This window comes from Vigna unguiculata, chromosome 9 (genome assembly GCF_037176805.1).
Source record: "Vigna unguiculata cultivar grain cowpea cultivar isolate G323 ecotype 2 chromosome 9, ASM3717680v1, whole genome shotgun sequence".
Lineage (NCBI taxonomy): Eukaryota > Viridiplantae > Streptophyta > Magnoliopsida > Fabales > Fabaceae > Vigna > Vigna unguiculata.
Genome location: NC_140800.1, coordinates 40,946,521 through 40,973,988, shown reverse-complemented (window position 1 = coordinate 40,973,988; position 27,468 = coordinate 40,946,521). Strand labels below are relative to the sequence as shown.

Sequence of the window (27,468 nt, the reverse complement as noted above, 5' to 3'; positions counted from 1 at the left end):
TGTCCTTGGTTGTGTTGGGAGTGAGTGAGTGAGTGAGTGGGTATATATGTAATGATAAACTTGTTGTGACTTTTGTCAGATTTTGTTCTTCCTTCTCACATTGGAGAGCCAAATAATTGAGCTAACTAATAATCATGCTCCAATTGGAGAAAAGATGAATCTTTTTAGAATGTGATGTGATTACATTCTCTTTCCTTCTTAAATCTAACTGCACTTCTTATCTACTTCAATCATGCATTCTACATTTATCTCCCCTGTTCCAAAATACTCACAAATTCACTCTTTTTCTTTCTTTTCATCAACTTTTCTTCCACATTTCAAATATCCAATTCCCTACTCATGTCAAATTACACCCTCTTATGACGTTGGGATTAAAATACTAATATAAAGTCTAATTATTTATTACTTCAAAATTATTCTTTCACTTTTTTTTCTAAACATTAGAAATAAACAAACTGGAATAAGAAAATAAAATAAAAATTGTTTTACTCTTTCATGTTTTCTCCTATTTTCAAACTAAGACTTTCTTTTTTATAATGTTTTGATATCTGGAAAAATCAATTATATTAAAAAAAAAGGATGGTTAATGTTTAAAATAAATAAGTAGTTAATTTTGTATCAATTAACAGTTCGGTTTTATTTAAAAAAAGGATTTTTTTTTTTGTATAAATTAGAATCGTTGTCTTGAACAAAATATTTTGAACTCTCATTAGGATCTTTTCTTTAACGAGTTTTTCAATTTATTGTCCCTTATTTGTTTTAATTTTTAATTTTGATTATTTTAACTCTACTTTGAATTTCAATATGCTTTTAAAAGAATTATTAATAATTTAAAATAGAATTATGCATGATATAATTATGTATCATAAATCTAATAGAACTTAAATGTTTTGAAACATTTATTAAAATTTTTAATTGGAATATGATTTTTATATTTAAAAATTGATTTAATGAAAATTTTAATAGTATAAACAAAATATTTATTCTATGTTGTGCATCTATTAAACTATTAATTTACAAAAATCATATATTTTTTAGAATCAAGTGTGATTGAATACAAATTCAAAGTATATGTATTTACAAATATTAGAATTTTAAAAATAGATAAAATTAAAACTTATAGTCTCAGAATAAATAATTTTTAAGGAAGAGTTAATACAAATTAAATATTAAAATATGCTTTTATAATAGAAATAAAAATTAATTTAAAAGCGTACTCATTTTAAAAAAAAGGGTTAAATATGTTTTTGGTCCCTCAAGTTTAAGTGAAATTTGGGTTTAGTCCCTCATCAAACCTTTTTACCAATTTAGTCCTTCATCTTTCAAAATGCGTGAATTTAGTCTTTTCAACCAAATTTTGTTAAGTTTATATGACGTTTCGAGCGCATTTTATGATAGTATTTAAGTTAACATTGAAGCAAAAATGTGTCAAACAGTATAAATAATTTAAATACTATCATAAAATGTGCTTGAAATGTCAGATAAACTTAACAAAATTTGGTTAAAATGACTAAATTCACGCATTTTGGAAGATGAAAAACTAAATTGGTCAAAAATTTTGATGAGGGACTAAACCCAAATTTCGCTTAAACTTGAGGAACCAAAAACATATTTAACCCTAAAAAAAAACAAAATAAAATGTTATCAAGAGGTTGTTTTGCAACTCTTAATATTATGAAATAGTTTGTATTAAATGTCCATACCTTGTTTTACTTAAAAAAACGCATTATGAACAAGTATTTCGTATATATAAACAATTACTCTTTAGCGTTTTAGTTCTTGCTTCGTTTTCTCGTTCGTTAAGAAAAAAAAATGGTAATTTTAACTTAACTTGCGTGAGTTTATTTGTGTTTATTTAAAAAAAAATGTTTATTTTAACAAAATGAAAAAAAAATCTTTTTGTCTAATCTTTTTATTTTAATATTTTTTTGTCTTTTTAATAAAAAAAACATTTTAATTTTTATCTTTTTAATAAATAGTATTTTATTTTTAAATAAATAATTGTTTTAAAAATATTTATTTTAGAAATACTTAGCTTAAGTTTAAGCTAGCCGATATAGCATTGTTATTTTAAATAACACAAAACAATAAACTACTCAGAAAGTATTATGGATAAGTAAACTTATGTAAACTAGCTTATATTAAGAATTCATTAAAATGAATTATTTACTGACACATGAACAAGTTTTAGTTTATGAGAAAATTATTTTTCTTTTTGCTATTTTCATCTGCAAAAAATACTCATAGAAAAAAAATCACCAATAAAGATGATTTTTCAAAAAAGGAAACGAGAATTTGCAGAGGCACGAGAGTGAGTGTCTAACAATTAGTGTAGACTATAGAAAGGAATATACATTATTTTAGCATAGTTCGCAATCAATAATAATAGCTATTTAATATATTTGACAAATTATTGGAAAGTGTCACTATAAACTCAAAATTTCTATACGTGACATCACTAATAATAATGAGATCATAATACCAGACACTTGTCCTCCTTCTACACAACTCCATTAATATATAAATAAATATATATCGATTTAAATATACATTCGATCTATATTTGGTATTTTTATTCAATTTGGTCTTTTTTTTTAATTAAATTTTTATTTTTTTCAAAATTTTGGTTAATTTGGTCTGTAAAATAGTTCACGTTTTTAAAGAGTACATGTCACGTGTCAATTTCTGTTTATTTAATTTTTTTTTTATTTTAAAAAAATTGTTCACGTGTGAAGTCACATGTCAATATCAGTACTACATGTCAGTTTATGGTTATATTATTTCTTTTTGTTTAATTTAGTCCCGATATTCGTTATTTTTATTCAATTTAGTTTATATATTTGTTACTTTTATTTAATTTAATCAATAATTTTTGTTAAAATAAAACAATTTTTTCTTTATCAAATTTTAACAAATTTATTTTTTTATAAATATTATATATATATATATATTTAAATTGACATTATTTTTAGTTATTTTTGAAATTCAATTATAAATTATTATATTTAATTATAAATTGAATATAATATTTAAATTCAATTTTCAAATAAAATATAATTATTTAAAATATTATTAAAATATAATTATTAAATGTTTAAAAATATATATTAATATTTATAAAATTGACATTTAAATCTAAAATATTTAATATACTTATTGCATTTTAGATATTAAAATCTAAAATATTTTATATTTAAATGTTAATTTTATAAATATTATTTTACTTTTCTAAAATATTTTCAATATTTGGAATATTTTTAAATATCAATTTTAAAAGTATGAGTATTTTAGAATATAAATATTAGAAAAAAATTTAATAATTATATTCTTATAATATTTTAAATAATTGTATTATATTTAATAATTGAATATAATAATTTTATTCAATTTATAACTAAATTTGATATTTTGTAATTGAATTTCAAAAATAATTAATAAGAATGTCAATTTTATAAAAAATACTAGTATATTTTTTATAAAAAGATATTAAATTTAGTGTCAATATGAAGGGGACAAATTTGATTCATTTTAATAAAAGTTGGGATGAAAATGAAAAAAAAAATGAATATAGGGACTAAATTTAACAAAAATAACAAATATAGGGACTAAATTGAACAAAAAATAATAATATAACCACAAATTGACATGTGTCACTGACATTGACAAGTGGCATTTAAAATTAAAAATAAAAATAAAAAAATAGGAGTTGAGAGACATGTATGTACTGTTCAAAAACGTTAATTATTTAAACATCGTTAATAAAAAATACTAAATTAACCAAAAAATACTAAATTAACCAAAATTTGATGAAAATAAGAATATAATTTAACACAAAACCAAAATAAAAATTAAATTAAAAAATAATAATAATAACTAAATATATATTTAAGTCTAATATAATATGTCTAAAATAAAAATTACCTGAAATAAGGTACGAGGAATAATAGGTAAAAATTTTAAATTTTATTCTCTCTTTTCTTTTCTTCTATACACACACACACCGAGCAAGAAGGGTTTATTTGTGGATTGAAGTAACTTCCTTTGACTATGCCAAAGCTGCTGGTAAGCTTTGTTTTTCTCTAAAGTCGAGATAACAACCGGTCAAACTTATTCTCAAAAAGTTTGTTCGCTACCATTTTTTTCCTTTTACTTTTTACCACCATAACTCTGAAACTTTTGGCTGTTAATGTTTTAATTTAAAGTTAATTGAGTATAGTTAAGATTAATCATCTAATTCAATATATTGTTTCTTTGATATCGTCTTTTTGAAACTCAAAGCTTTATTATATTTTATCCAAGCATTTCAAATATTAGAAGAAACGTATATTTAAATTATTATTGAATAGTAATTCTTTAGATCTTGACTAAAATTTGTTTTGGTCAAGAGTTGAATAAAAAATAAACTAAATATATATTTTTTTAATTGAAACGACTTTAAAGATAAAAGCATTGATTCTAACAATGTTATTGTAACATTTTTTAAAAACAATTTGGTTAAATATGTTTTTATTTTCTATGCAAAATATTTCATCTAGATCTCAAATTTTGATAGAGTTTGATCTTCGTTTAATAAATGAATATATGTACATTGTGTTTTTTTCGGTGAATGTACTATTCACAAGTAAGGAAAAATAATGATCAAGGAGTGAGTAACATGATTTTTTGGAATTGATATAAGGTGATGTGAGGAGATGATTAGGAAGATTCATTGAAAATTCGATCTCATTCTTCATAGTAATATTAGATGATGACATTATCAAATTTACCAAATCGCTCATTCATTATTTAATTTTTGTTGTATTTGGTTTAGTAGTTAAAACCAATACACATGGTTTCAGTTCACTTTTTTAATTATATGTTAACTGTATTTTGTTCCAAAACAATGTCTTTATGACCATTGCAATGACTACACGTTTATTCATTCACCTTATTATGAAAAAACTACATAATGAAAATGAGTAACGCAAATAAGAATTTATTATAGTTATAATAAAAAAAATTTACTTCTAAAATTACTATTAAAAAGAAAAAAAAAGGTTTTCACCTAAATAATTTTTTTCCACCTTATATATTAAATTTATTTTCATACAAAATATATTGTATTATCTTTTTTTTTATAATTTTTTTTATATTTTCAATCATTCAATGAAATTTATAAAAATAATTTTAAATTATTTATATATAAATTTATAATACGTATAACAATAAGAACATCTTGGTAATCTAACTTCTTTTTCTATTAAAAGGTTTTTTTAATAGGTTAGATTAGTCAATTTAATTATAAACTTTGACAAACTTCGTTATCTAATACACTATAAAATCACTTTTAAATCATTTCAAATAAACAACACAAACTTCACCCTTTAATCCTTCCTCTCTTCTAAAAAAACATAATATTCATAACAAATCAACCTTAAATTTGTTGACGTGACAAATAATATTAACAGGTCACTTATCTATTTATTAACAAAGTTAAGAATGAAAATAATTAAAACTTTGCAAAAATAAATCCAATTCTACGTAAGTTAAAGAATTAAAAATATATTTAACTTAAAATAACTTTAGTAAATTAATTCATCTAGGATAAATATGAATAACAAAGTTTGTACTTCGTACTACTACAAATTGAGCAGATAGAGTAGAGAAAGTTGCAGTGAAAAGAACATAGACGCATAAACTCAATAAAAAACAAAGATAAGATACTTTTGGCCAGAATCGTATTAAAAGGAAATCTGATACATCTCAAACATGTGCAAGGAGTAAGACAAAATTACAAGACATAAGCAACAGTATAAGACAAGATGTTGAGAAAAACCAAACAGGTCAAATTCTACAAATATTATTTATTGTTCATTCCCATCAATAATAAATATGCAGGACCAAAATTAAATATCTCAGTTTAAAAAAACTTAGGAAATTGAATGCATAAATATGATTGTTACTTTTACCAATACTACTGGTTTACATAATCGAGGGATATGATTCTTACTTTTTTGCTTACAGAAAATATTTGATTCTGCTGTGAATAAGTGTGAAGCGATTGTCATGGATTCAAATTCTCAATTATTGCTCCTTGTTGGTACCCTAACAAATTTTGTTGGTGAACCCTTTTTTTCACTCTTACCAATTTCTCTGGGTCCTTACAGTTCAGCAAATTAATTAATCAAACTTTCTGAATTATATTAATCTTATTTCATCTGTGTTACGTTTGCAAAGTGTTACACATGTGGGCAAAAGACATCAAGTTGAAAACTTTTGGTGTGTCACAAGTCATGTCCTTCGTCTCTTTAAGTCTGCATGCGTGCATTCTCAGGAAAGTGATGTACTCTCAAGAAAATTTCATATTTGAGAATGCATAATTAGATGAGTTATAATTTTTTATTTACGATAATAATTATTTTAATAATTTATAATTTTTATTTTAAAAATTGACATCTAAGTTAATTATTATGATAATTAATAATATTTTATCATTAAAAATTAGTTATTAATGAATTATTTTTTGTAATAATACTACTAAGCAAAGTAGTGTTTGCTCTGATTATATACGATAAATTGAATTTTATCTTCGATTGACGTAGAAATTTTAAAATCATAGTTGAAAATAGCAGAACAATGGTTTTAATATCATGTTAGGAGTGAGTTTTAAGTCTAACTCAACCTCACAAAATCAACTTGTAAGGTGAGGTTTGCACCTCACTTATATACTATGAAATTGTCTTATCTCTAATCTCTAGTTGATGTGAGACTTCCAACAAAATCAGAAAAAAACCACGTTCATCAAAAAATAACACACTATATGAAAATTTGTACAACACATAGACTATCATCTCATGTCCCTTGACCCCAAATATACTCACACTCTCCAAAACAATAATTAAACACAAATCTTACAATGCTTTATTACAATTACAAGAATATAAAAAAAATCAAATATAAACTTAAAAGTATGTTTGATTGGGACAATGAACATCGTTAACTTAAAATCTATTACTTTTAAACTATATATTTTCCTTCCTTTCCTACCACACTCAACCTCTTCATCTTCTCCCACACTATCTTACTTGGATCCAAGTTCCGACCTTTCTCTCATTTTCTCCTTAAACTTGCACTTACACTCACTCCCGATATGTTTTCAACCACAAATAATGACATAAAGAAAAACAGTCCCAACAAAATAAACAAAAGAAACCTCAATTTTTTAAATCAACAAAAGAACAAATAATTTTTTTTCAATTTCACTAATAATAAGAATAAAAAAAGTTGTTTCATCAGTACAAAAAAGTAGTATAGTTGAGATAACAATTAAAAGTTTTAACATTTCCAAAACAAATATTAAGAAAATATGCAAACATATACACACTCTAAATATATTGTATTTAAATTAAAAAATGATTTTTTTTCAAAAACATCTATAATATACTTAAATGACTCTTCCACAGATTTTTCTTATGTTCCTTACTTTTTATTACCTCATAAAGAATAGATATACAGATATATAACGTTTGAGTTAGTGAAAAATACATGTAAAATAAGAATATAAATCATTTTAATAAATTCAAGAACTTAAGGTTAAGAATTTAAAGTCTAATTATACTATGCAAATGTAATATGCATAAAACAACTAGTAACTTTACGTTCTAAGAATTTAAATCCAATTATACCACAATATTGATAAAACAAACACGAGTAAACCCAAATACTAACTTATAGATTATACTGATTTAAAAGTAACATATCAATTTTATTTAAAATTATATAAATAAATATTTGTAAACTTTTAATGGATTTTTTTAAAATAAAATTATGTTAAATTGCTCTATTAAATTTAAATTTCAAATGACTAAATATCACAAAAATATTTATGAAATAAAATTTTCACATAAATTTTAGTCACTCTTAAAACGAAGGAATGAACAAAGTAGTTGAAATTATTAGGGTTAAAATACCTTTTTGGTCCCAATTTTCGTGAAGCTTTTTCAAATAAGTCCTAATTTTGGTTTTGTGTTTAAATAGGTCCCAATTTTCGTCAATTTTGTTCAATTGAGTCTTTTTTCCTAACACCGTTTAAATCATTAACGGCCATGAACAGTGTCTGCCATGTGTCACTTCGTGGTTTTTTTTATTTTTGATTTTATTTTATTTTAAATGTACACATGTCAACCCAGTAGCGTGCCACATGTCACTTCATGGTTTTTTTGAATTTTTTTTATTTTTTTTAAATGTCCACGTGTCAACCCAGTAGCGTGCCACGTGTCAAAGTTCTATATTCAATTTGGTCCTGATATTTGTTATTTTTGTTCAATTTAGTCCCAATTTTTGTTTAAAATTGACCAATTGTGTCCCTATCAAAGATGTGACCAAATTTAATTTTTATATCAAAGTTATAATGATGTGAATTTTAATATATTATATAAAAAAATTTAATAAAAAATGTGAATTTTAATATAAAAATTAAATTTGGTTTAATTTGGAGAGAGACCAAATTGATTAATGTTAAAAAATATTGGGACCTAATTGAACAAAAATAACAAATATTGGGACCAAATTGAATATAGAACATTGAATTTGACATGTGGCACACTACTAGGTTGACACATGAACATTTATAAAAATTTAAAAAAAATTCAAAAATAAAATTAAAAAATAAATAAAATTAAAATTAAAAAAATCACAAAGTGACATGTGGCACACTATTGGGTTGACACGTGTACATTTAAAAAAAATAAAAAAAATCATGAAGTGACACGTGGCAATCACTGTTCATGGCCGTTAATGATTTATGGTGTTAGCAAAAAAAGACCCAATTGAACAAAATTAACGAAAATTAAGATCTAACTGAACACAAAACCAAAATTATGACTTATTTAAAATAAATTGACGAAAATTGAGACCAAAAAGATATTTTAACCTAATTATCAGTGTTGGCTTAACATTACTCTTAAAAAAAAATATGTATGTAGGAATAAAATATCATTGAATAGGCTAAAAATATTTCTTAAATAATATTACACCATCAATACTTAAAAGAAGTGTTATTTTATTTATATTTTTCAAGAAGAAAATGACACACTCTTGAGATTGCTCTCAATGATGGAAGGAATCATTGTTATAAGAGACCAAGATTGCTTGTTACGAGAGTCTTTCTACGTACAATTTCACAAAACTTTCTTCATCTTCTTCCCAAGGAAAGATTATTCCCTTCTTTCCCTCTTTACTTTCGTAACACTCATTGGTTAATATAAAATATAAACTATGAATTCTATAACAAGTTTCCCTAACCCTACTTTATTTTCTTCCACTCATACCACAAAAGGGTTCAAACTTAATGAGTAGTAGATTTACTTTCAAAGTTTTTCAAAGTTTAAAATTCTAAGTGCATACGAGACTTTTAATGTCTCTAATGATTTTACACCAAATTCAGTATGAATATTTATGTAATCTTCGACAGTATGTGATGAAAGAAAGGGAAGATTCAAAGCAACCTCAAAAAGATGTCTCCTCACCGGAACCCAAAGCAAAGCATCTCAAGTTTTTACTTCATCATAGACTCAACTAACCAACCATTATCCATTTTACTACTTTTTTCTATCACATCTAAGAACCCACCATGGCTTCAACACTCAACGCAACTATTTTCAACTATTTTCTCATTCTTCATCTCATCTTTAACCACCTCACACAAACACAAGCAACCGCAAAAATCGGTGTTAATTATGGAACACTCGCAAACAACCTTCCTCCACCTTCCGAGGTCGCGAAATTCCTCTCCAAATCCACCACAATCAACAGAGTCAGAATCTTCGACGCCAACCCTCAAATTCTACGCGCTTTTGCCAACACCGGCATAGAAGTAACCATAACTGTCCCCAACGACCAAATCCCCCAAATAACTAACTTAACCTTCGCACAACAATGGGTCAAAACCAACGTCCAACCGTTCCTCCCCGCCACCAAACTAATCCGAATCCTCGTCGGCAACGAAGTGCTCTCCACCGCCAACAAACTCCTCATCAGCAACCTTGTACCCGCCATGCAAACCCTTCACGCGGCCCTCGTCACAGCATCGTTGGCCAACAACGTTAAAGTCTCAACCCCACACTCTTTGGGCATTCTGTCGAACTCAAGCCCTCCCTCAACCGCCAAGTTCAGACAAGGCTACGACATGCACATCATCAAACCAATGCTTAGTTTTCTCAAAGATTCCGATGCACCCTTCATGGTTAACCCTTACCCTTTCTTCGGATCCTCTGCCACCAACCTTGATTATGCACTCTTTCGGACCAATTCCGGTGTATTCGACGACAACACCAATCTCCGATACACCAACATGTTGGACGCGCAACTCGATGCTGTTTATTCCGCGCTCAAGGTTTTGGGCTTTGAGGATGTTCAGATTGTCATTGCCGAAACGGGCTGGCCCTCTTTCTGTGATCCGGCCCAAATCGGCGTTGACCCGAACGCTGCTTCTGAGTACAATGGAAATCTCATACGACACGTCAATTCTGGGGTTGGAACACCTCTCATGCCTAACAGGACTTTCGATACCTATATTTTTGCTTTGTTTGATGAAAATTTAAAGCCCGGCCCAACTTGTGAGAGGCATTTTGGGCTCTTCTGGCCCAATATGAGTCTCGTTTATGACGTCCCGATAATGAGGAACGATGCAGCTGTTGTTGGTAATAGACATTATTATTATAAAGCTTTTTTCTCATTCATCGTCGTCTTCAACTTCATTTCTACGTCATGGGTTTAAATTTGGTAATTGCTTTTCCCCTTTCGATTCTTGTTTGTCATTTTTTTTTTCTTTTAAATATTATTTTGGTTAAATATATATATATATATATATATATATATATATATATATATATATATATATATATATATATATATTTTCGTTTCCTCTAAAATCCTCAAAGGTTGATTTCAGCTTTTCTAAAACATCTGATCTTCGGAAATGTTGTTGAAACGACACCCAGCCCTCGAGCTTTCGAATTTGAAATCTGTGGCCACTGAAGTGGTGGTTGATCTTTCTGAGGTAATTTGTTTTACTTTTATAATGTATTTTTCTTCTCCTTCAGGATCGATTTAGGTTATAATTTGCACAAGTATTTCATCAATGTTAAAGCCTGAAGGAGAATTTTTATTATAGGTTTGCTTGTTGTTGATGAGATTGTGGTATCCCTTTGGAATGATTGGTTGAAAGGCAAAACCAAAACTCTTTCATTATGGAAACACAAATTGGATTCACCAGTCTAAACCAGCAAGCAAGATTTGTTCTCAGCAGAGGCATGTTGAAACGCATATCTTTAGAATATTGTAATGTGCAAGATTCAAGAGTAGAGAGGTTTTGAACCAAGTTTTACTGGAATTGTCAAAGTCATAACAAGGATTCTCTACTTCTTTTTTTCTTGGAGAGAAGGAAGAATATAATATGTTACATAGATATCAATGAGGTATTCATTACTGATTAACATATTGTTTCTTAGTGTTGTAGTGTGTGTTTAGTTTTTAATGGATTTTGTATTTTCTTTTAGTTAGTTTTTCTTTCACTTTTTGTTATGTTTATTTAAAGTATACTGTTTTGAGCAACAATAGCATATGATTCTTTTTTTATCTGTGCTTCTTCTTCTGTTAGCACTCTCGTAGCATCAATGTGTTATTAGAGTATATAATGTATTTTTTGATGAAATTGGATGATTCTTTTATATAAATTCGAAATAAGGTCCTTCTATTCTATATTTTACCTTCTCTTCATTATGTGTTTTTTTGGTTCTGAGCGATTAATCAATTAGAAATTAATCTTTTTAACAAACTCTTTCCATAAACTCTGAAAGTATGATTTTAATGGTTAAATCTTCTAACAAATTTTCTCCTGTTGAAAGAAAGGCTAAAATGTGCACATTATAGTAGTTGATACAAAGATTAACTTGTTCCATATATCTCCTTCGATGTGATATATACATATATATATATATATATATATATATATATATATATATATATATTATTAATTCAGGTAATATAGTTTAAATCATCAAATTAATTTTGTTTTATTCATTTATTAATAAAATGATTTTATGTAAATTATATTTTTTTCACAATGTTTTTACTTTATAATATAGTTTAAATCATCAAATTAATTTATCTTAGATAACTCACTACAAAAAAATTTAAATTATCAATGAAAATAAATTTATTGGTAAAATTAATTTGTCAACGTATTTTATTCATAGATTTTAAAATGTATATTATTGATGAATATTGTTGATGGATGTGTTTTTGTATGTAATATTTGTTTGTAAATCTATCATTGATATATATTTCAATTATCGATGAATTTTTTTTTGATAAAATTTGTCGGTACTTCATATTTTAAAATTTGTCAAAAAAATTTGTTAATAATATAATATCTCATTATCAATGAATTCGTTTATCAGTAAATCCATCAATAAAAAGAATGATAAATCTCTCGTCCACATTCAACATCTTCGCCTCCCAAATTTTAAAATTAATTTATCCTTTTAATCTTGGTTTTTGCACGAATATTGTTTCCCAAAATAAATCTCTTTTACAAGCATAATAAACAAAACACAAGTGAGATTCCAAAATACCATAATAGGTTAGGGGTTAGGGACTAACTTCGTTGCTATTTGTAATTCGATGTGAAAGAAGGGTAGTGGTGGAGGGCAAGATGCAACAACAATACCAAAAGGAGAAACGACCAAGCTAAAGTGAGGACAACGCACTATGACGCACTTCGGCAAGTGTATTGAGTAAACATGTCAAATGAGTTAGAACTTGTGAGCCAACTTGACTCATCACGTAATTAAATCGGATTGGGTTGAAAATTTGAAATTTTCTCCAATTATAGACAAAAAGGGGTTAGCTTATTTATCTCAGGAGTTATGCGAGTTCGAGTTGAGTTAGATTCACGTAACTCGCAACCCACTTATTTTTTTTTCAAACTCTATTTTTTTTATCTTTTGACCAAAAAATAAACTCTTGTGTTATTATGTTTATATGTATTTCTTGATATCTTTTTGATCCTACAAATTTTAACATTCAAAAAAAATAAAATTAGTTTCATCCTACAAATTTTGATAAAAAAATATTGTATCAAATTACTAATAAAATATACCTATATATTTTTATTTTTAATTATATATAATTTTGATTTACCGATATATTTTAAGTATTATTGACGAATTTTAATTGTCAATAATATATTTTTTTAGTGGAACAATATTTAAGTTGTATAAAAGAAATATACCTAAAAAACATTTGTCTAGGAAGGAAAACTTTAGCTAAGAATATTTCACAAACAACCTTTACAGGTCCATTTGAATTCTTTTAGCTTTAACTTAAAAATGAATTTTAGAAGAAATAAACTGGTCAAACACAAGTTTTCGAGTTCTTCTCAAACAATAATAAAATGAATAAAAATAGTACACAAGTATGCTGTGTTTTTTAATTGTAATTGTATATTTTCAACATTTTTTATTTTTAATTAACATTTTAAAAATATTTTAGCAGTAATAATTATTTACCGATTTAAATTCAACATAATTTTAAGTTCTAACAATATAAGATGTTGCCATAAAAAAATTTAAGTTGATTTTGTGATTAGGGATGGTAAAACAGGTTTTGTTACCGTAAAGTTGATTTTAGGTATAATTATTGATTTAGTACCCCAATTTTTTGGTTAAGTTTAATTTGGTTTCTATACTTTTTGTTTGTTCAATTTAGTACTCAAATTATCTAAAAATATTTGATTTGGTCTTCCGTTAAGTTGGAGTTAACATCATGTATGTACATGACACGTGTCAAGCCGTGAAATTTTTATTTTTATTTTTATTTTTTAATTTTTTTTGTAAAAATTTATAAACTGTCACGTGTCAATTTATCGTCGTGCCATGTGACAACTTACAACCATGACATGTGGTAGTGGTAATAGCAATTTAGTTATCTATTTAAATTTTTGGTTCAACTTAGTACCCTAATTTTTTAAAATGATCCAATTTCGTTATCTTCAATTTAAGACCAAATTAGTAAATAAGTTTAATTACAAACTTATATATGCATGTTTGAATAACTTTTTATAATATATAAATCAAATCATTTAACCTAAATACTTAAATTATTTTATTTTATACATTTTTTACACATTAAATTTTTTACACTCGTAAAAAATAAAATAATTTGAATATTTAGGTGTAGTGAATTGATGTATAAATTTAAAACAATTATTTTAACATGTATATATAAGGTATAATTAAACTTAGTTACTAATTTGGTCTCAAATTGTAAAGGACGAAATTGGATCATTTTAAGAAATTGAGGTACTAAATTGAACCAAAAATTTAGATAGAGGATTAAATTGAAAATAACTATTACCACTGTCATGTGTCATGATTGTAAGCTATCATGTGGACAGTTTTAAATTTTGAATCTTTTAACGGAGATGACTAAATTGAATCTTTTTAAATAATTGAGATACTAAATTTAACAAACCAAAGGTATGGAGACAAAATTAAACTTAACAAAAAAGTTGAGATAACAAATTGGTAATTATACCTTGATTTTATGTTAATTTGTCAAATTTTGACAGGATAGAGTGTTTCATGTTTATCAATTGTTTTAACTCATCCCGCTTATCTTGATAAATTAACGAGTTAAATAGAAATTAAGAGCAACCGAAATACAAATTTACCTCTTTTAAATAAAAAATAAAATAAAATATTATATTTTATATTATGTTATTTGAAAGATATAAATAAATAATATTATTATAATTTAAAGTAATAATTATTATAGGTTAAATTTAATTATTAATATAATAAAATTATTTTTATTTATGTTATTATATATATATATATATATATATTAATTTAAATTTTATTACGACCGTTTGGTTACGACCTTTCGCATCTCTTTGTTCAAATGGTAAAGACTATTATTTTTTGTGTTACATTCTCTTCCTCTTAATCTAAATTAAGACCGAAATCATGTTAATTAGGTATAACTTCAACTTTAATAATATTTTGAACTAACATCGTGTGATCTTGATTTTTTCACATTAAAGTCATACTATTTTGACATGATTTATCCACTTTCACAATTTTTACTCCATTTCACATTTTAATAATTTAAAAATAAAATTGCTGTATTTTACCCCTAATTTACATGTCACCTTAACACTACTTTTTTTCACTTTTGTAATTTTTTTGAAATATACTCCATTTCACATTTCAGTAATTTAAAAATAAAATACCCCCAAACCTACATGTTTATTAAACGATAGTGAGGAGCATGTAACCCAGTTAATAAAAATTATATTAAAAGAAATGTTAAAATTGAAAAAAATATATATATAAATATACGTTAGGTCTTTTCTTATTTATATATATACACGTACGTGTGTTATGTTACTATTTATTCAATGATTAACTTTGATTATAACATTTTATTTAAAAAGAATTATATTTTACTTAAAAATCAAGACGTTTTTTATATTATTTTATATCATAACATTAAATTGTTATAGAAAATGAATGTATATGAGAGACGATATTCTAAAATATATCAGAAAATTGACTAGAAATTTATATATTTATATATATATATATATATATATATATATATATATTAAATAGTTAATTATTAAAACCAATATTTTTTTTAAATATAATTAATAACAAAATAAGATGATACGAGTACACTAACACAAGGATATAACATATATTGTTATAGACAATAATAAAATAATAAAATACGAAAGGATTGGATATCTAGTACGCGAGTTCTTGTTATAGATTCATAAACACGTTTACTTAAAAATTTTAGTGTTTTTTATTTGCTGTATAGTTTATTTATGAATATTAACTTTTTGTATTTATTTTTGAAGAGTCCATAATAAACAAAGAAAAAACGTCCCAATTTGTTAATTAGAATCCATTTTTTTACTCGTTATAAGAAATGCTTGCATTTGTTTAGTCCAAACTCAAATTGGTACAAAAATGTTTATAATAATGGTTAAATATATCAAATTATAAAAATAAATTACAAAATTTTGTAGGTGAGACACCTTTGTATAATTAAAAATTAAATTATTTTGTTAACAATATTTATAACAACTGAGAATGGTGTGATTCACACTGAGAACTACTTCATAAGAACTGTTTTTATAATTGCTTTAACTATTTTTTTTTATTACTGCAAAAAGTTGGATACATTCTACTATTCATTATATAAAACAAGTCAAAATGTAAAAAAAAAAATAACTACTTTAATATTTCAAAAAATTATTTAAGAATGTAAATCCAATTATACTAGACATTTTCATTAAAACAAATCATAATTAAGGTAATTTACACGCACGTAAACAAAAACGTCAATTTATAACACTGACTAAATAATTAATAATAAAATATTAACTTAAATTAAAGCTATATAACATTTTTTTAACTTTTAAAGAAAGAAATTCTTTTTTTTTGGAAAGAAAATCTTGTTAAATTGTCCCATTTATTTATAAATCTTAAATGAGTAAACAATTATTAAAAAATATTTATCTATATAAAATGTTCACTTGAATTTTAATTTGTAATCAATCTTAAAACCAAAAAATAAACAAACTAGTTGTAATCACTCTTCAAATAAAAATAATAATTATACGTAGAAAAAAAATATTATTAAAATAAGTTTTGATAATATTGGTTAAATGACAGTCATTACACTACGAACATTTCCTTACAAAAATGTTAACTTACGTATATTTTCTTTTCAATTTTTATAGAACCCAACTTTATATTATCAAATATCTTATTTAACATTTTATGCATCTGTCCTTTTAGAAAAACTATATTTCCAATTTTCATGTTTAGGGTATGATCATCCAACTTAATGGAAACAATTTTGACATGATTTTAAAGTAATGATTACAAAATTTAATATGTAATAATTAAAAGTTGAATGATAATATAAAACCAGTTTACACAGCCATTTTCAAGTATAACTTTCTACATTATACATGCATTTTAATTAAATTTAAAAACATTTCATAAGATTATTGTGATTAACAATTAATAATATTTTTAGTTTTACCTCTGCAATAAATGTGGAAAATTATAACTATTACACAAACAAAACTTGTCTTTTTCAGGAATTTCAATTACTTAGTTGATTTGACGTAATGAGAAAAGTTGAAAGGTCGCCACTTTTCAAGTTTTGAACTGTGTCCCTATCCCGCCCGCTCTCACTGACGCTCCTCTGCATATAATATATCAACCATTCTCATTCTTCTTCGACCACTTTGCTTTTTCTTCAACACTCACTTCTCATTCAAAGGTAACAAACCTTGTACCATTTTTTTATAATTATTTGTTTCTTTCTTCAATCTATACTCTGTTTATGAGTATAGTGTTCTTTTGAGGTTTTTATTTCAGTCTGTTAAGGATGTTCTGTCTTACCACATGGATCTTGGTTCCAACTGCATTACTTTGTTAAATTTACGTAAATTTGATAACTTTTTTCCTTTGCGTGAGATTTTAAGCATGTGGGTGTTTTTCTGATAATTTTTCGGATTTGAGTCGAGTGAAATACTGAAGAGAATGAAGATGATGAGGGATCTTTTTTTTTGATCGCGTGTTGTTTGAAAATTGTTTTCAGTGGTTACTTTTGTATTTCTGTCAGGGTTGAGTGAATGCGTGTTCATACACCTTTTCTCAACAACTTGTCAGCATCAGCATTTTTCATTCAACGCTGGAGAAAACTATGCCACGAGAAAGAATAAATATTAAGAAAAAAGATCTGGGGCATACCTTGAAGAATTTTGTCGGTTTTGACTTATGGCTTAACAGGGGAGTGTAGGGAGTGTAGTCACAGTGGAACAATTACCATTTCAATGTTTTGTGGTTTCAAACAAAATCAAGTCAAAGATTAAGCCTTTTATTGTGCTTCATGTTATAACATTAGGCTATTCTTATGTACTTTTTTCTTAAATGTTGGTATTATCTGACGAATGGATGTTAAATTTGTGTTTGAAGAACAGGTATGAGCTAAATTTTCATTTGAGACAATTGGGTTGCTCTTCTTCTAGGCACAAGCAATGGATAAAGTAGGTAAAGCGTGTGCCCAAGATGAAGAACGTCCAATACGTTTCACCAGAGCAAAGGCTAGAGCCTTGAGAGGAATTCCTCCTCCCCCCTCAAGACCTTCCTCCAAAAATGAACAGAAAAACATGTCTCGAGCAAATTCCAAAAGAGCAGCAGCTTCTGGAGATCAAACTTCTGTGGTTGTTCCTGCTCTTGGCCAAAATAAGAGAAGGGCAGTTCTGACAGATGTAACAAATATTTGCGCAGAATCACATGATAAGTGTACTGATGCATCAAAATTTAGGGTAAGCATGCACCACTCACTTTGTCATCAAAGATAGAGCTCAAAGTATGAATATTTTACAATTTTTGTGATATGGGAAGTAAACATTTGTTTCTGTTGAATTGTTCTCCTTAGAAAGTATAAAAACATTTGATCCTGCATCCTTTATTTGCTCATAATAAAACAATATTTATAATTCTATAAAGTTGTATAAGTTCATCTACATGAAAGTATGAAGATCATTAGGTTATGTTGGTGATGCTGGTTGACCATCTATTGTGTAGGCCAAAGGAGTTTATAGAAAGAAAAGCACAAAACGAGCTTCAGGTGTTACGTCTGAACTCTCATCAACACAAGAGAATGTTAGAGCAAAGTTGGTTGAAGATTTATCAACAATAAGGATGGTAGAATCCAATGACACCATAAGTGAACGTGTTATGCCAGGCACCAAGCCGTCAATGCAAGATTCTGTGAAGTCCGAAGAATTCCAGAGCTCTTCAAAAAATGGTTTGTCTAAAATCTCAAGTGCTACTGCCCGTATGCAACAGACTTTAGGTGTGTAATATGATATACTAAATCTCTAACTCTGATTGATCATGCAAATACATAGGTTACTATGAACTGCATCTCTTATCCTTATAGTTGGAGAAAGCAAACACTAGTATTTTTATATAAAGATTTTTCTAGTTCAAAGAGTTACAGTGTTATGTTACATGATTGCTCGTTTGATATTGAATAAAAATAGTTATCTAAGCTAGGATCCTGTAATTACTGTTTTTGTTCTCTTGTTGGATTATACAGATGTAGAAGTGATTTCTGAGAAGCCAGGAACCTCAAACTCCCTTGATATAGTGGACATTGATTCAGAGTTAAAGGATCCTCAAATTTGGAGTTCTTATGCCTCTGACATGTACAACAACATTCGAGTCACAGAGGTTTGTGATGTAGTGATGTAATTGTTTTTTTTTTCCTGATGGGTTTCTATTCTACTATTAGTTAATGTAACGCTAATATTGGTTGCTAAAAGAACTTTACAAAGTAACACTCTTATAATGCTAAGAGAAGAAAACTTTGACTACAACAATATTGACAGTGAGTTTTGGTGAATCACTTCAGCTTAAAATGAAACCATTGACCAACTACATGGAGAAGTTGCAGACAGATATTAATCCAAGCATGCGTGGAATTCTGGTAGATTGGCTTGTGGAGGTTAGTCTCATGGTGGCAGCATTATGTAGATTTGTAAACTTGAGTACATACGATGAATTTTATCTACTGCATTTCAATTCAAATGTGGTTGAATTATAGGACTTTGGGAATAAGATGAATATTTACAATTCATTATCATGCTCCTGAAATTCACAATCTGTAATTTTATTATTTTCTCATTTCAGGTTTCTGAGGAATACAAATTGGTTCCAGATGCTCTTTATCTGACAGTGAACCTCATTGATCGGTATCTCTCAACTAAATTTATTCAGAAGCAAAGGCTACAGTTGCTGGGTGTTACTAGCATGCTGATTGCATCGTAAGTACCGAAATTTGTAATGGTTCTGGTTAAGATTGATGCTGGGTGTTACACACACGTTGATGATGCTTTTCCTTAAAATGATAAATCTGAAATGCCTTAAAATGTACAATGTGAGTATTTACTAATTTTTGACAGTGTAATCTGTTTAATGATAATTTGTTTAGACATTCATAAATACATAATGAAGTCTAATATTATTCATGCAACTCTTGATTCTGATTGAGTGTATTTGGAGATGCTGATAAGTATAATAATTTCAGATATCATGTCTATTATTATTTTTTAATAAAAATTAAAAATTGATCTTAGATGTGTTTTTTTTTCTTTTGTGACTTGAAGAAAGTACGAAGAGATGTGCCCACCTCGAGTGGAAGAATTCTGCTTCATCACAGATAACACATACACAAAGGAAGAGGTACTGTATTTGTTAGCACGTCTTGAATCTTTTATCTTTTTTCTTTATTGTGTAGTTTCATGATGATTGATATATATATATATATATATATATATATATATATATATATATATATATATATATATATATATATATATATATATATATATATATATATATATATATATAACACCTAATTGGCTTTATCTGACAGGTACTCAAAATGGAGAGAGAAGTACTGAATGTGATTCATTTTCAGTTATCTGTTCCCACAATCAAAACATTTCTGAGGTATGTATGTTGTATTTACATTTACATGGTTTTAAATAGCCTGTTATAGTGGCATTAGTGTAGTATCAAATCAAATAGTAGACAGAAGTTAAAACCGATTCATTTGTTGATTCCTCAAAGAAAGAACTCTAAACAGAGACATTAAGATTTTCTTGAGAGTTATTTTTGGGATTTCAAATTTTAAAAATGAAAGGCATGTGCATTTATCTTTTCAGGAGTTATCTTACTGTAATAACAATTTTCTCTTGACATGTTCTTGGTTTTCAGGAGATTCATCCAAGCAGCACAATCTTCTTACAAGGTACTAGAGTTGTTATACACTATTTATCCACAATTTATTACACTTTGGAAAGGTTATTTCATCATGCAAAAAGGAAAAATGTTAATGAACTTGGTAATTTCATTCTATTATGCAGGCTCCTTGTGTTGAACTGGAATTCTTGGCAAATTATTTAGCAGAGCTTGCTCTTGTTGAATATAGCTTCTTCCAGTTTCTTCCTTCTCTTGTAGCTGCATCTGCCGTGTTCCTTGCCAGATGGACCCTGAACGATTCAGAACATCCATGGGTATGAACTCTTGATTGCTTAGTTGCGATTTAACTATTCACCTTTGATCCTTATGTAGAAGTAAACAAATTTAAAAAGTCTCATGCATTTATTTGCAGAATCCAACTTTGGAGCACTATACAAACTACAAAGCTTCAGAGCTCAAAACTGTTGTTCTTGAACTGCAAGATTTGCAACTTAATTCCAAAGGCTGTCCTCTCAATGCTGTTCGCGATAAGTATAAACTACAGAAGGTTGGAATTCTGTGCAATAATTAATTCTGTTCAGATAAACTTCACAGAAGAAAAAAGAGTTAAAATGAAATCAACTTGTGTATTTTCAATGTTTAAAGAAGTTCAATCAAATTTTTTTATAGATCTTAAATACACAACTTCATTTGAACTTACAAGAAAATTTCAATTCAATTTAATTGTTTACTTCATTCTCTGTAAATATTTTCGAAAAACCTCACCCACTCTTCTTTCAGTTGACTAAACTTTTTAACTCCACTACTCAGCCTCACCAAAATTGCTAAACATCCCAAGACATACATAATATTATTGTACTTCTTTTCCAGGCACCCTTTTTGTCAGTGTCAAACATGTCCAGTATGGAATATATGTTAATGGTTATGTTATAAATACCATTTGTTGAAGTTGTAGCAGTGTTAGAGTTGTTTTTACGTAGGAATCAAAACGAAAAATATATGTTTATGTGGAGACCAAAACATGGATTTTTTCTATATGTTGTAAAAAAATGAATTCTGAAATTTTCCAACAAAAAAGAACTGTATAAAGTATATAGCTTTGGTAAATGGCAGGATCAATTTATAGGCTTCATCTGTATTATTTAATCTATGTCAAGTTATATCATTATTGGGAAAATGGGGTGTTTAAGGGGTTCATATTCTGCTGTATTTTACCTGTTTATTGTTCCCCGTTTGAACAGGCAAAATAATATGCATGTCCTTATCGTTGCTGAAAAAGGGTGTTGAGATAATTAAATGACAGTGACTTTTGTTTCCTGTGACAGTTCAATTGTGTGGCAAACTTGTCCCCAAAACCGGTGCAGTCACTCTTCGAGGCCCAAGTGTAAATGTTTTTGGCTGTTCCCTAAAGACTAATGGATGACTTCACAGTTTCCGGCACAGTGATGCTTGATAATCATCATCAGTTGCATATATTTTACCATTCTTTTTCGTCATCAATCACCTATTGCTGTTTGTTCCGTGATTGTTACATGTTTAAGATGGTCTCATACTCTGGTTCTTCCAGATTTCTTTGTAAAACAAAATTGTTGCGGATGATACAGTTCAAAGAGTGAGTTGATGTACTAACACCGAGTAGGCTTCATTTTAAGGTTGTCATGATGCAACAAAGCCCTATAGTTGGTCGCAATATTTTGTACTGAAACAAACGTTTCTGTATGTAATGCAAATTAAATTACATACAATTTGTTTTCTATTTATATATCGTACAACATTTGCAATTATTATCTAAAGTCATCCACATTGAGTGTCTTAAACCATGCACTTGCTTTATATTTTAATCTTGAATTATTGAAATTTGAACCAATTGTTGAAAACACGTTTCAGGAATTCAGATCCACCTTATTCTAGTGTAGGTCCATGAAAAAAGAATATACTGGACCCAAGTAGCTACTGTAATGTAAGTCCAGCTTTTGCTTTTGACGCCAAAGAAAAAGAAGCTTTTCGCTGGTAGGGCCGCAAATTTATAATTTTCTCTTCCGTGAATACTGATCCAACAACTGTGGTCACTGGTTAATCTTTTTCAAAATTGTATATATAGTTTGACTGAAATTACAAGCTACTTTATTTTCAATGATCTTCGAGCAATTTTTTATGTTTTTGCTGTACTTAGTTTCTGGTAATTAACATTATAAATTAAGCCTTTCTATTAAAAAATGAAATCAGAATGAAACAATAACCATGTCATTATTATAAAAGCGTGTATTCAACGAACTTTAGATTTATAAAAGTTTTCATCGGAAGAACTAGACAAGACAAGAAGTGAATGATTGAAATGTCGCACTTTACAAAAATACTGTTTTCTACTTTTCAATTTGAAGCAAGAACATTAGAAAAACTAACATTTAATTTTATATCATTCCCACGTGCAGATTCCATCTCCGTTTTAGTATCTTCTTCCTAATGCACAAAAAATTGTTACATGACCGTGACATTGGAACACAAGTCTTAAAGAGGTGGAACCTTAATCAAATGTATATAATTCATTAGTTTATTAACAGTATCTTAGTATGGCAATTACTGGTGATTAAGGAGAAAGGCTCAGAAGCACAGCAGATTTTGGAAATAGGCTTATACAGAAATTGGTTTGATCCACTGCATAGAGTCCTTCACATCACTTATCAGAAGGAGGCAGATAAGTTACTACCATACAGTGGCAATCAAAAGCATTTTACAAGGTACAACATCTGGCTGCCAGAAGCATCAAATGCATGTAGGAACCTTAAAGATAACAGCCATTTACCACTTTTCTAGCGGTTTTTTTCCACCATATCAGGATGAAAGGGATAGGGATTGAATTTCTGACATAGATACATGCATACATAAGTTACAGGTTATCAAATTGTAGACACTAAAACTGGAGTATTTCCAATCACAGGCTGAAGACTGGCTGCATGTTCTAGTTGTTTCCATGCTTCCTTCCGCTTCTCTGCAGCTGCGTTTAGCAGTGCTTCTTCTTCCTTAAACTGAGAATGACAAGCCAGGAATAGCTTCTCATCCATCTCTGCAAACATTTTTCTAACATTATGAGTTAGGTTCATCACTGCTTGGCTCCAGTGGCCTTGAGAATTCTTCTCTAAGGCTGGAAACATGATTGGCAGGATCACTTGTCGGTTGTGAGCAATCAAATTCACAATATGATCATTGTTCCATAAGAAAAGGGCTCTTTCAGCTACCTGAAACAATTCATGTTGAACAGAAAAGGGTTATGTTTCAGCAGTTAAGAAAAACGTCACAGGAAACAAGTGATTCTCAGAAGATACAAAAACAAATGAAGATGGAGAGGAATTGCAGAAACTAAATCAGTTGCCATGCCAGTCCCTATATTGAAAAGACAAGAAAGTTGCCAAACATACTTAAAGAAAACATGGACAGCTCTAATCAAACAAGAAGGAATACAAACTACTTTCAGTTTCACATCCTATAAAGTGAACTCTAACACAAAATTAATGCAATCAACTCAATAATAACCTTGGCAGAAAAATCTCCCAACAAAGGTGCAGTACATTTTGGACTTTGAACCTGAAGTTATTAAGCATTATTATTAGTCCCTACCCTGTGATGTACATATTCCTGAATCAATTCCATTAAGGATGGATAAACCAGGTTCTGAAGCCTGTTGAGTACTTATACTAAAAGCCAGGCTGTGAAACAGTATGCCCTTTGATTCAGACAGGATTTTTGTGTCTTCACAAATCCCCCTGGTGTTTATAGATTGTTCTTTCCAACACAGCAAAAATGACACTGATCTTGTATTAGCTGGGTGTGAAACGCATCCCTGTATTATAAGGGTTCTACTCCACATCTTGGAGAGACTATAAAGATCCGTTTGCTAATGTGCTTAGCCAGAATAGATAGCACCATGCAAACTATAGTTGAAAGGCATAGATTTCATTCCTATATAAAAGCATGAAAATAACTAGAATTAGCTAATAAGTGAATAAAAATCGTACCTGAAAGTGCATACTGTTAATGCAGCATCCAATCCGCCAAAACAACGGTACCATGACCCTCTGGAACTCTACCATGTTAATTGTTTCCAAAATTTCTTCCAGTTCACCCAGGAACATCACCTCTTTCTGACTATTCGTTATCGGCCAATACTTCAACAATCCCCTGATGACAATGCTCGCCAACTTAGGCTCCTTCTCCACGAACTGTGTAACGCAGTAAGACAACTGCTGGAAGTACACCCCCATAGATTTGGGCTTGTGCAAAGGGATCAAAACCCTCCACAAGAAGATCTTGTGCTCCTCCTTCAAAGGCAAAGCAAACCCGCTAATTATGCTCCCAAAAATCTCCAACAACTCAGCAATCCCATTGTGCCTCTCAGTCTCAAACACAAACTTAAAAAACACGTTGTTAATGGATTTCCTTATGTAGGGTCTATGCACCATGAACTTGCCATAAACCCTATGCATAATGGTCTTCAAGCAGTCCCTCTCCCTAGGATCTTCCGAATCAAACAACTCCAACAACCTCAAGATAAAAGAATGGTCGATGTACTTCTTGGCCACCTTAGCATCAAGACAGTTAGAGGTTATAAACTTGAGCAGCAAATCATACACGAGCTGCAAATGAGGCCAAGCGGGATCAAAGGATGGCTCATCATCATCATTCTCACCACCACGATTGGACCTATAATTTGGCGGGAAAACGCGAAAGAGATTAATAGCACACATTCTACACACAGCGAGAATAGCAGGTTCACCGAACCTCGTGGACCCACAAGAGGAAACAAAATCAACAAGTTCAACAAGGGTTCTTCTCTTCACCTCTTTCTCCACCGTGTCCTTACCAGGGTCCGTGAAATCGAACGACACGCAACACAGACTCAGCTTGCTCACGAAAAGGTTCATCTTTTCCGAGCTTGGAACATCCTTGAAGGGCACCAGAGGTTCTATCACCGACACCGTGCTCGCCGGAAAGACCGCAGACGAGGATGTCCGTTTCGCAGCGTTCGAAGCGGCCGCGACGCCGTGCGTGCGATTGTGTCTGCCGGCGGCGCGTGGGGAATCGTCCGAGCGCGACGAGTCGGCTCGGCATGACTCGTCCGAGTCGGATTTCGGTGTCTTGCGGGGGAGTCTGCTGAGGAATTGCTTCAGCATGGCGACCCGGAAGGTAAAAACGGTAAATTTGAAAACTTTAGACGAAACCCATTAAAGAAGACAAATCAATGTGGCACGAAAATCAATGGTTTCTGCTTGAATGGCAGAATGAGGAAGGAGCATAGAGTGAAACCCTAGATCTCAGTCATGGAAAGCAGGAGAAATTACAAGCAATGTGAGACGGGTGCATGAAATTGAGACGGGAAATTCAAAAGGGTCGAGAAAAAATTGCGATTTAGCCGCATGCATGGGAGAAAAATCAAATCTTGAAGATTGTGAAAGAGAGAGCTTCAGGAATGCAAATGAAAAGCTTCTTCTTACAAGAAGGGTGAAGAATAATTAACATTTATCATTAGAAACTCGGCCGTTTCGGATCTTCTTTTTCTCGGGAATGTGAGAAAAAATGAAAAAAAAAAAATTGTAAAATGCTGAATGTGGGAAAGAAGGAGTTTCTAATTTCTCTCTATAGGACACACATGGTTAGAGGGAATGTGTGAAGATGTAGATCAAGAAGTTTTCTTCTGTGAATTTTTTGGACAATGAAACCTCTTTAGCTGTTTCTTCTTCTGTTGTTGGATAATGTGATCCACCGCCATGGAACTCAGAAATAAACAAGAAAAACTACAATGAGGCAATGGTTGGTTTTAACTTCTTTTATCTTGTTTAGGGGCTTTTAATCAAAATCACCAAACAGTAGTGGCACTTGTTCTAATATTCTATAATTTCTATCATTTTATGAATTTAATTTTATTCAATAATTTTGGTTTTTTTTGTTAGGGTTTGAGATATATCGATAATAATTGAAGGAGGAAAAAAATAAAATCAGAAACTAGAGTACAATTTAGACACCAACACGTGTAACTGTGTCTATGTAAGGAAAAGGCAAAAAGCCTGTAAAACTAGGGACTTGACATGGTTTCTTGCATATGTGAAAATTACAGATAAGTTGTATGATTTTTTCTATCCATTTGTTTGGATATTATGGTTATAATAATAGCAAATCATGTAAATCTTGTTTTAAAAATTATCTAATCAATTGCTAGTTCATATGTTTATCTACTCAAATTTTAGTGTATTTGATTTTGTTTTAATCTGACATGTAAATCATAGAATTTTCCACCTCAAATCTTATTAAAATTCATTTTAAGTTTACACTATTTCTAATTAAGTTTCATAGAATTAAGAGATAAATTATCTCCTTAATTTTGTGATTAGAACAAAAGTATTTTTAGCTATATGTCATCAGTTAAAGTGATGATTACATCTAATTTGAGTGAAAGAAAAGTATATTTGAGTGTCTAAATATATGAAAATAATATACGCATTAATGATTATCTTGGTTAACAATTATTTCACTCCAATCTATGATGACTATTTTTAACTGATGTTGTTTCTGAAAAGCTTTTAAGTTTTATCTCTTAAATATATACATTTATTTAACAAAATATTCGTTCTTT

General features: G+C 28.7%; 3 protein-coding genes across 5 annotated transcripts; 2 read left to right on the top strand and 1 right to left on the bottom strand.

Moving 5' to 3' along the window:
* The first annotated feature begins 9,465 nt into the window (after positions 1–9,465).
* Positions 9,466–11,616, top strand: LOC114164316 (O-Glycosyl hydrolases family 17 protein). Of its 2 annotated transcripts, none has more exons than XM_028048951.2 (3): positions 9,466–10,761; positions 10,931–11,038; positions 11,153–11,616. In XM_028048951.2, exon 1 carries the CDS (start codon positions 9,611–9,613, stop codon positions 10,754–10,756), a length of 1,146 nt encoding a protein of 381 aa, XP_027904752.1. In that variant the 5' UTR covers positions 9,466–9,610; the 3' UTR covers positions 10,757–10,761; positions 10,931–11,038; positions 11,153–11,616. The 2 variants fall into 2 exon arrangements, with proteins under 2 accessions (XP_027904752.1, XP_027904751.1); XM_028048950.2 differs by having other exon boundaries at positions 10,920–11,038.
* A 5,585-nt stretch (positions 11,617–17,201) lies between these two features.
* On the top strand, positions 17,202–22,663 carry LOC114162502 (cyclin-A2-2-like). 2 transcript variants are annotated; one of them, XM_028046420.2, is made up of 12 exons: positions 17,202–17,346; positions 18,050–18,397; positions 18,660–18,882; positions 19,177–19,310; positions 19,492–19,584; positions 19,770–19,903; positions 20,246–20,321; positions 20,515–20,591; positions 20,859–20,892; positions 21,008–21,157; positions 21,256–21,390; positions 22,169–22,663. In XM_028046420.2, exons 2-12 carry the CDS (start codon positions 18,107–18,109, stop codon positions 22,229–22,231), a joined length of 1,410 nt encoding a protein of 469 aa, XP_027902221.1. In that variant the 5' UTR covers positions 17,202–17,346; positions 18,050–18,106; the 3' UTR covers positions 22,232–22,663. The 2 variants fall into 2 exon arrangements, with proteins under 2 accessions (XP_027902221.1, XP_027902218.1); XM_028046417.2 differs by having other exon boundaries at positions 18,660–18,930.
* Positions 22,664–23,460: 797 nt separating this feature from the next.
* LOC114164548 (serine/threonine protein phosphatase 2A 57 kDa regulatory subunit B' kappa isoform-like) lies at positions 23,461–26,641 on the bottom strand. Its single transcript, XM_028049262.2, has 2 exons — positions 24,857–26,641; positions 23,461–24,079 (listed from the first exon to the last, which is right to left on the bottom strand). The coding sequence occupies exons 1-2, from the start codon at positions 26,009–26,011 to the stop codon at positions 23,741–23,743; spliced, it is 1,494 nt and encodes a 497-aa protein (XP_027905063.1). The 5' UTR covers positions 26,012–26,641; the 3' UTR covers positions 23,461–23,740.
* Between the last annotated feature and the right edge of the window lie 827 nt (positions 26,642–27,468).

Excerpts from the sequence above, each read along its gene's own strand:
- LOC114164316 (XM_028048951.2), top strand. The coding sequence starts at position 9,611 with ATGGCTTCAACACTCAACGCAACTATTTTCAACTATTTTCTCATTCTT.
- LOC114162502 (XM_028046417.2), top strand. The coding sequence starts at position 18,107 with ATGGATAAAGTAGGTAAAGCGTGTGCCCAAGATGAAGAACGTCCAATA. Across the intron at positions 19,585-19,769 it reads TGGTAGATTGGCTTGTGGAG|GTTTCTGAGGAATACAAATT; the intron begins GTTAGTCTCATG and ends TTCTCATTTCAG. Across the intron at positions 21,391-22,168 it reads ATAAGTATAAACTACAGAAG|TTCAATTGTGTGGCAAACTT; the intron begins GTTGGAATTCTG and ends TTCCTGTGACAG.
- LOC114164548 (XM_028049262.2), bottom strand. The coding sequence starts at position 26,011 with ATGCTGAAGCAATTCCTCAGCAGACTCCCCCGCAAGACACCGAAATCC. Across the intron at positions 24,080-24,856 it reads TTAACAGTATGCACTTTCAG|GTAGCTGAAAGAGCCCTTTT; the intron begins GTACGATTTTTA and ends GAATTGTTTCAG.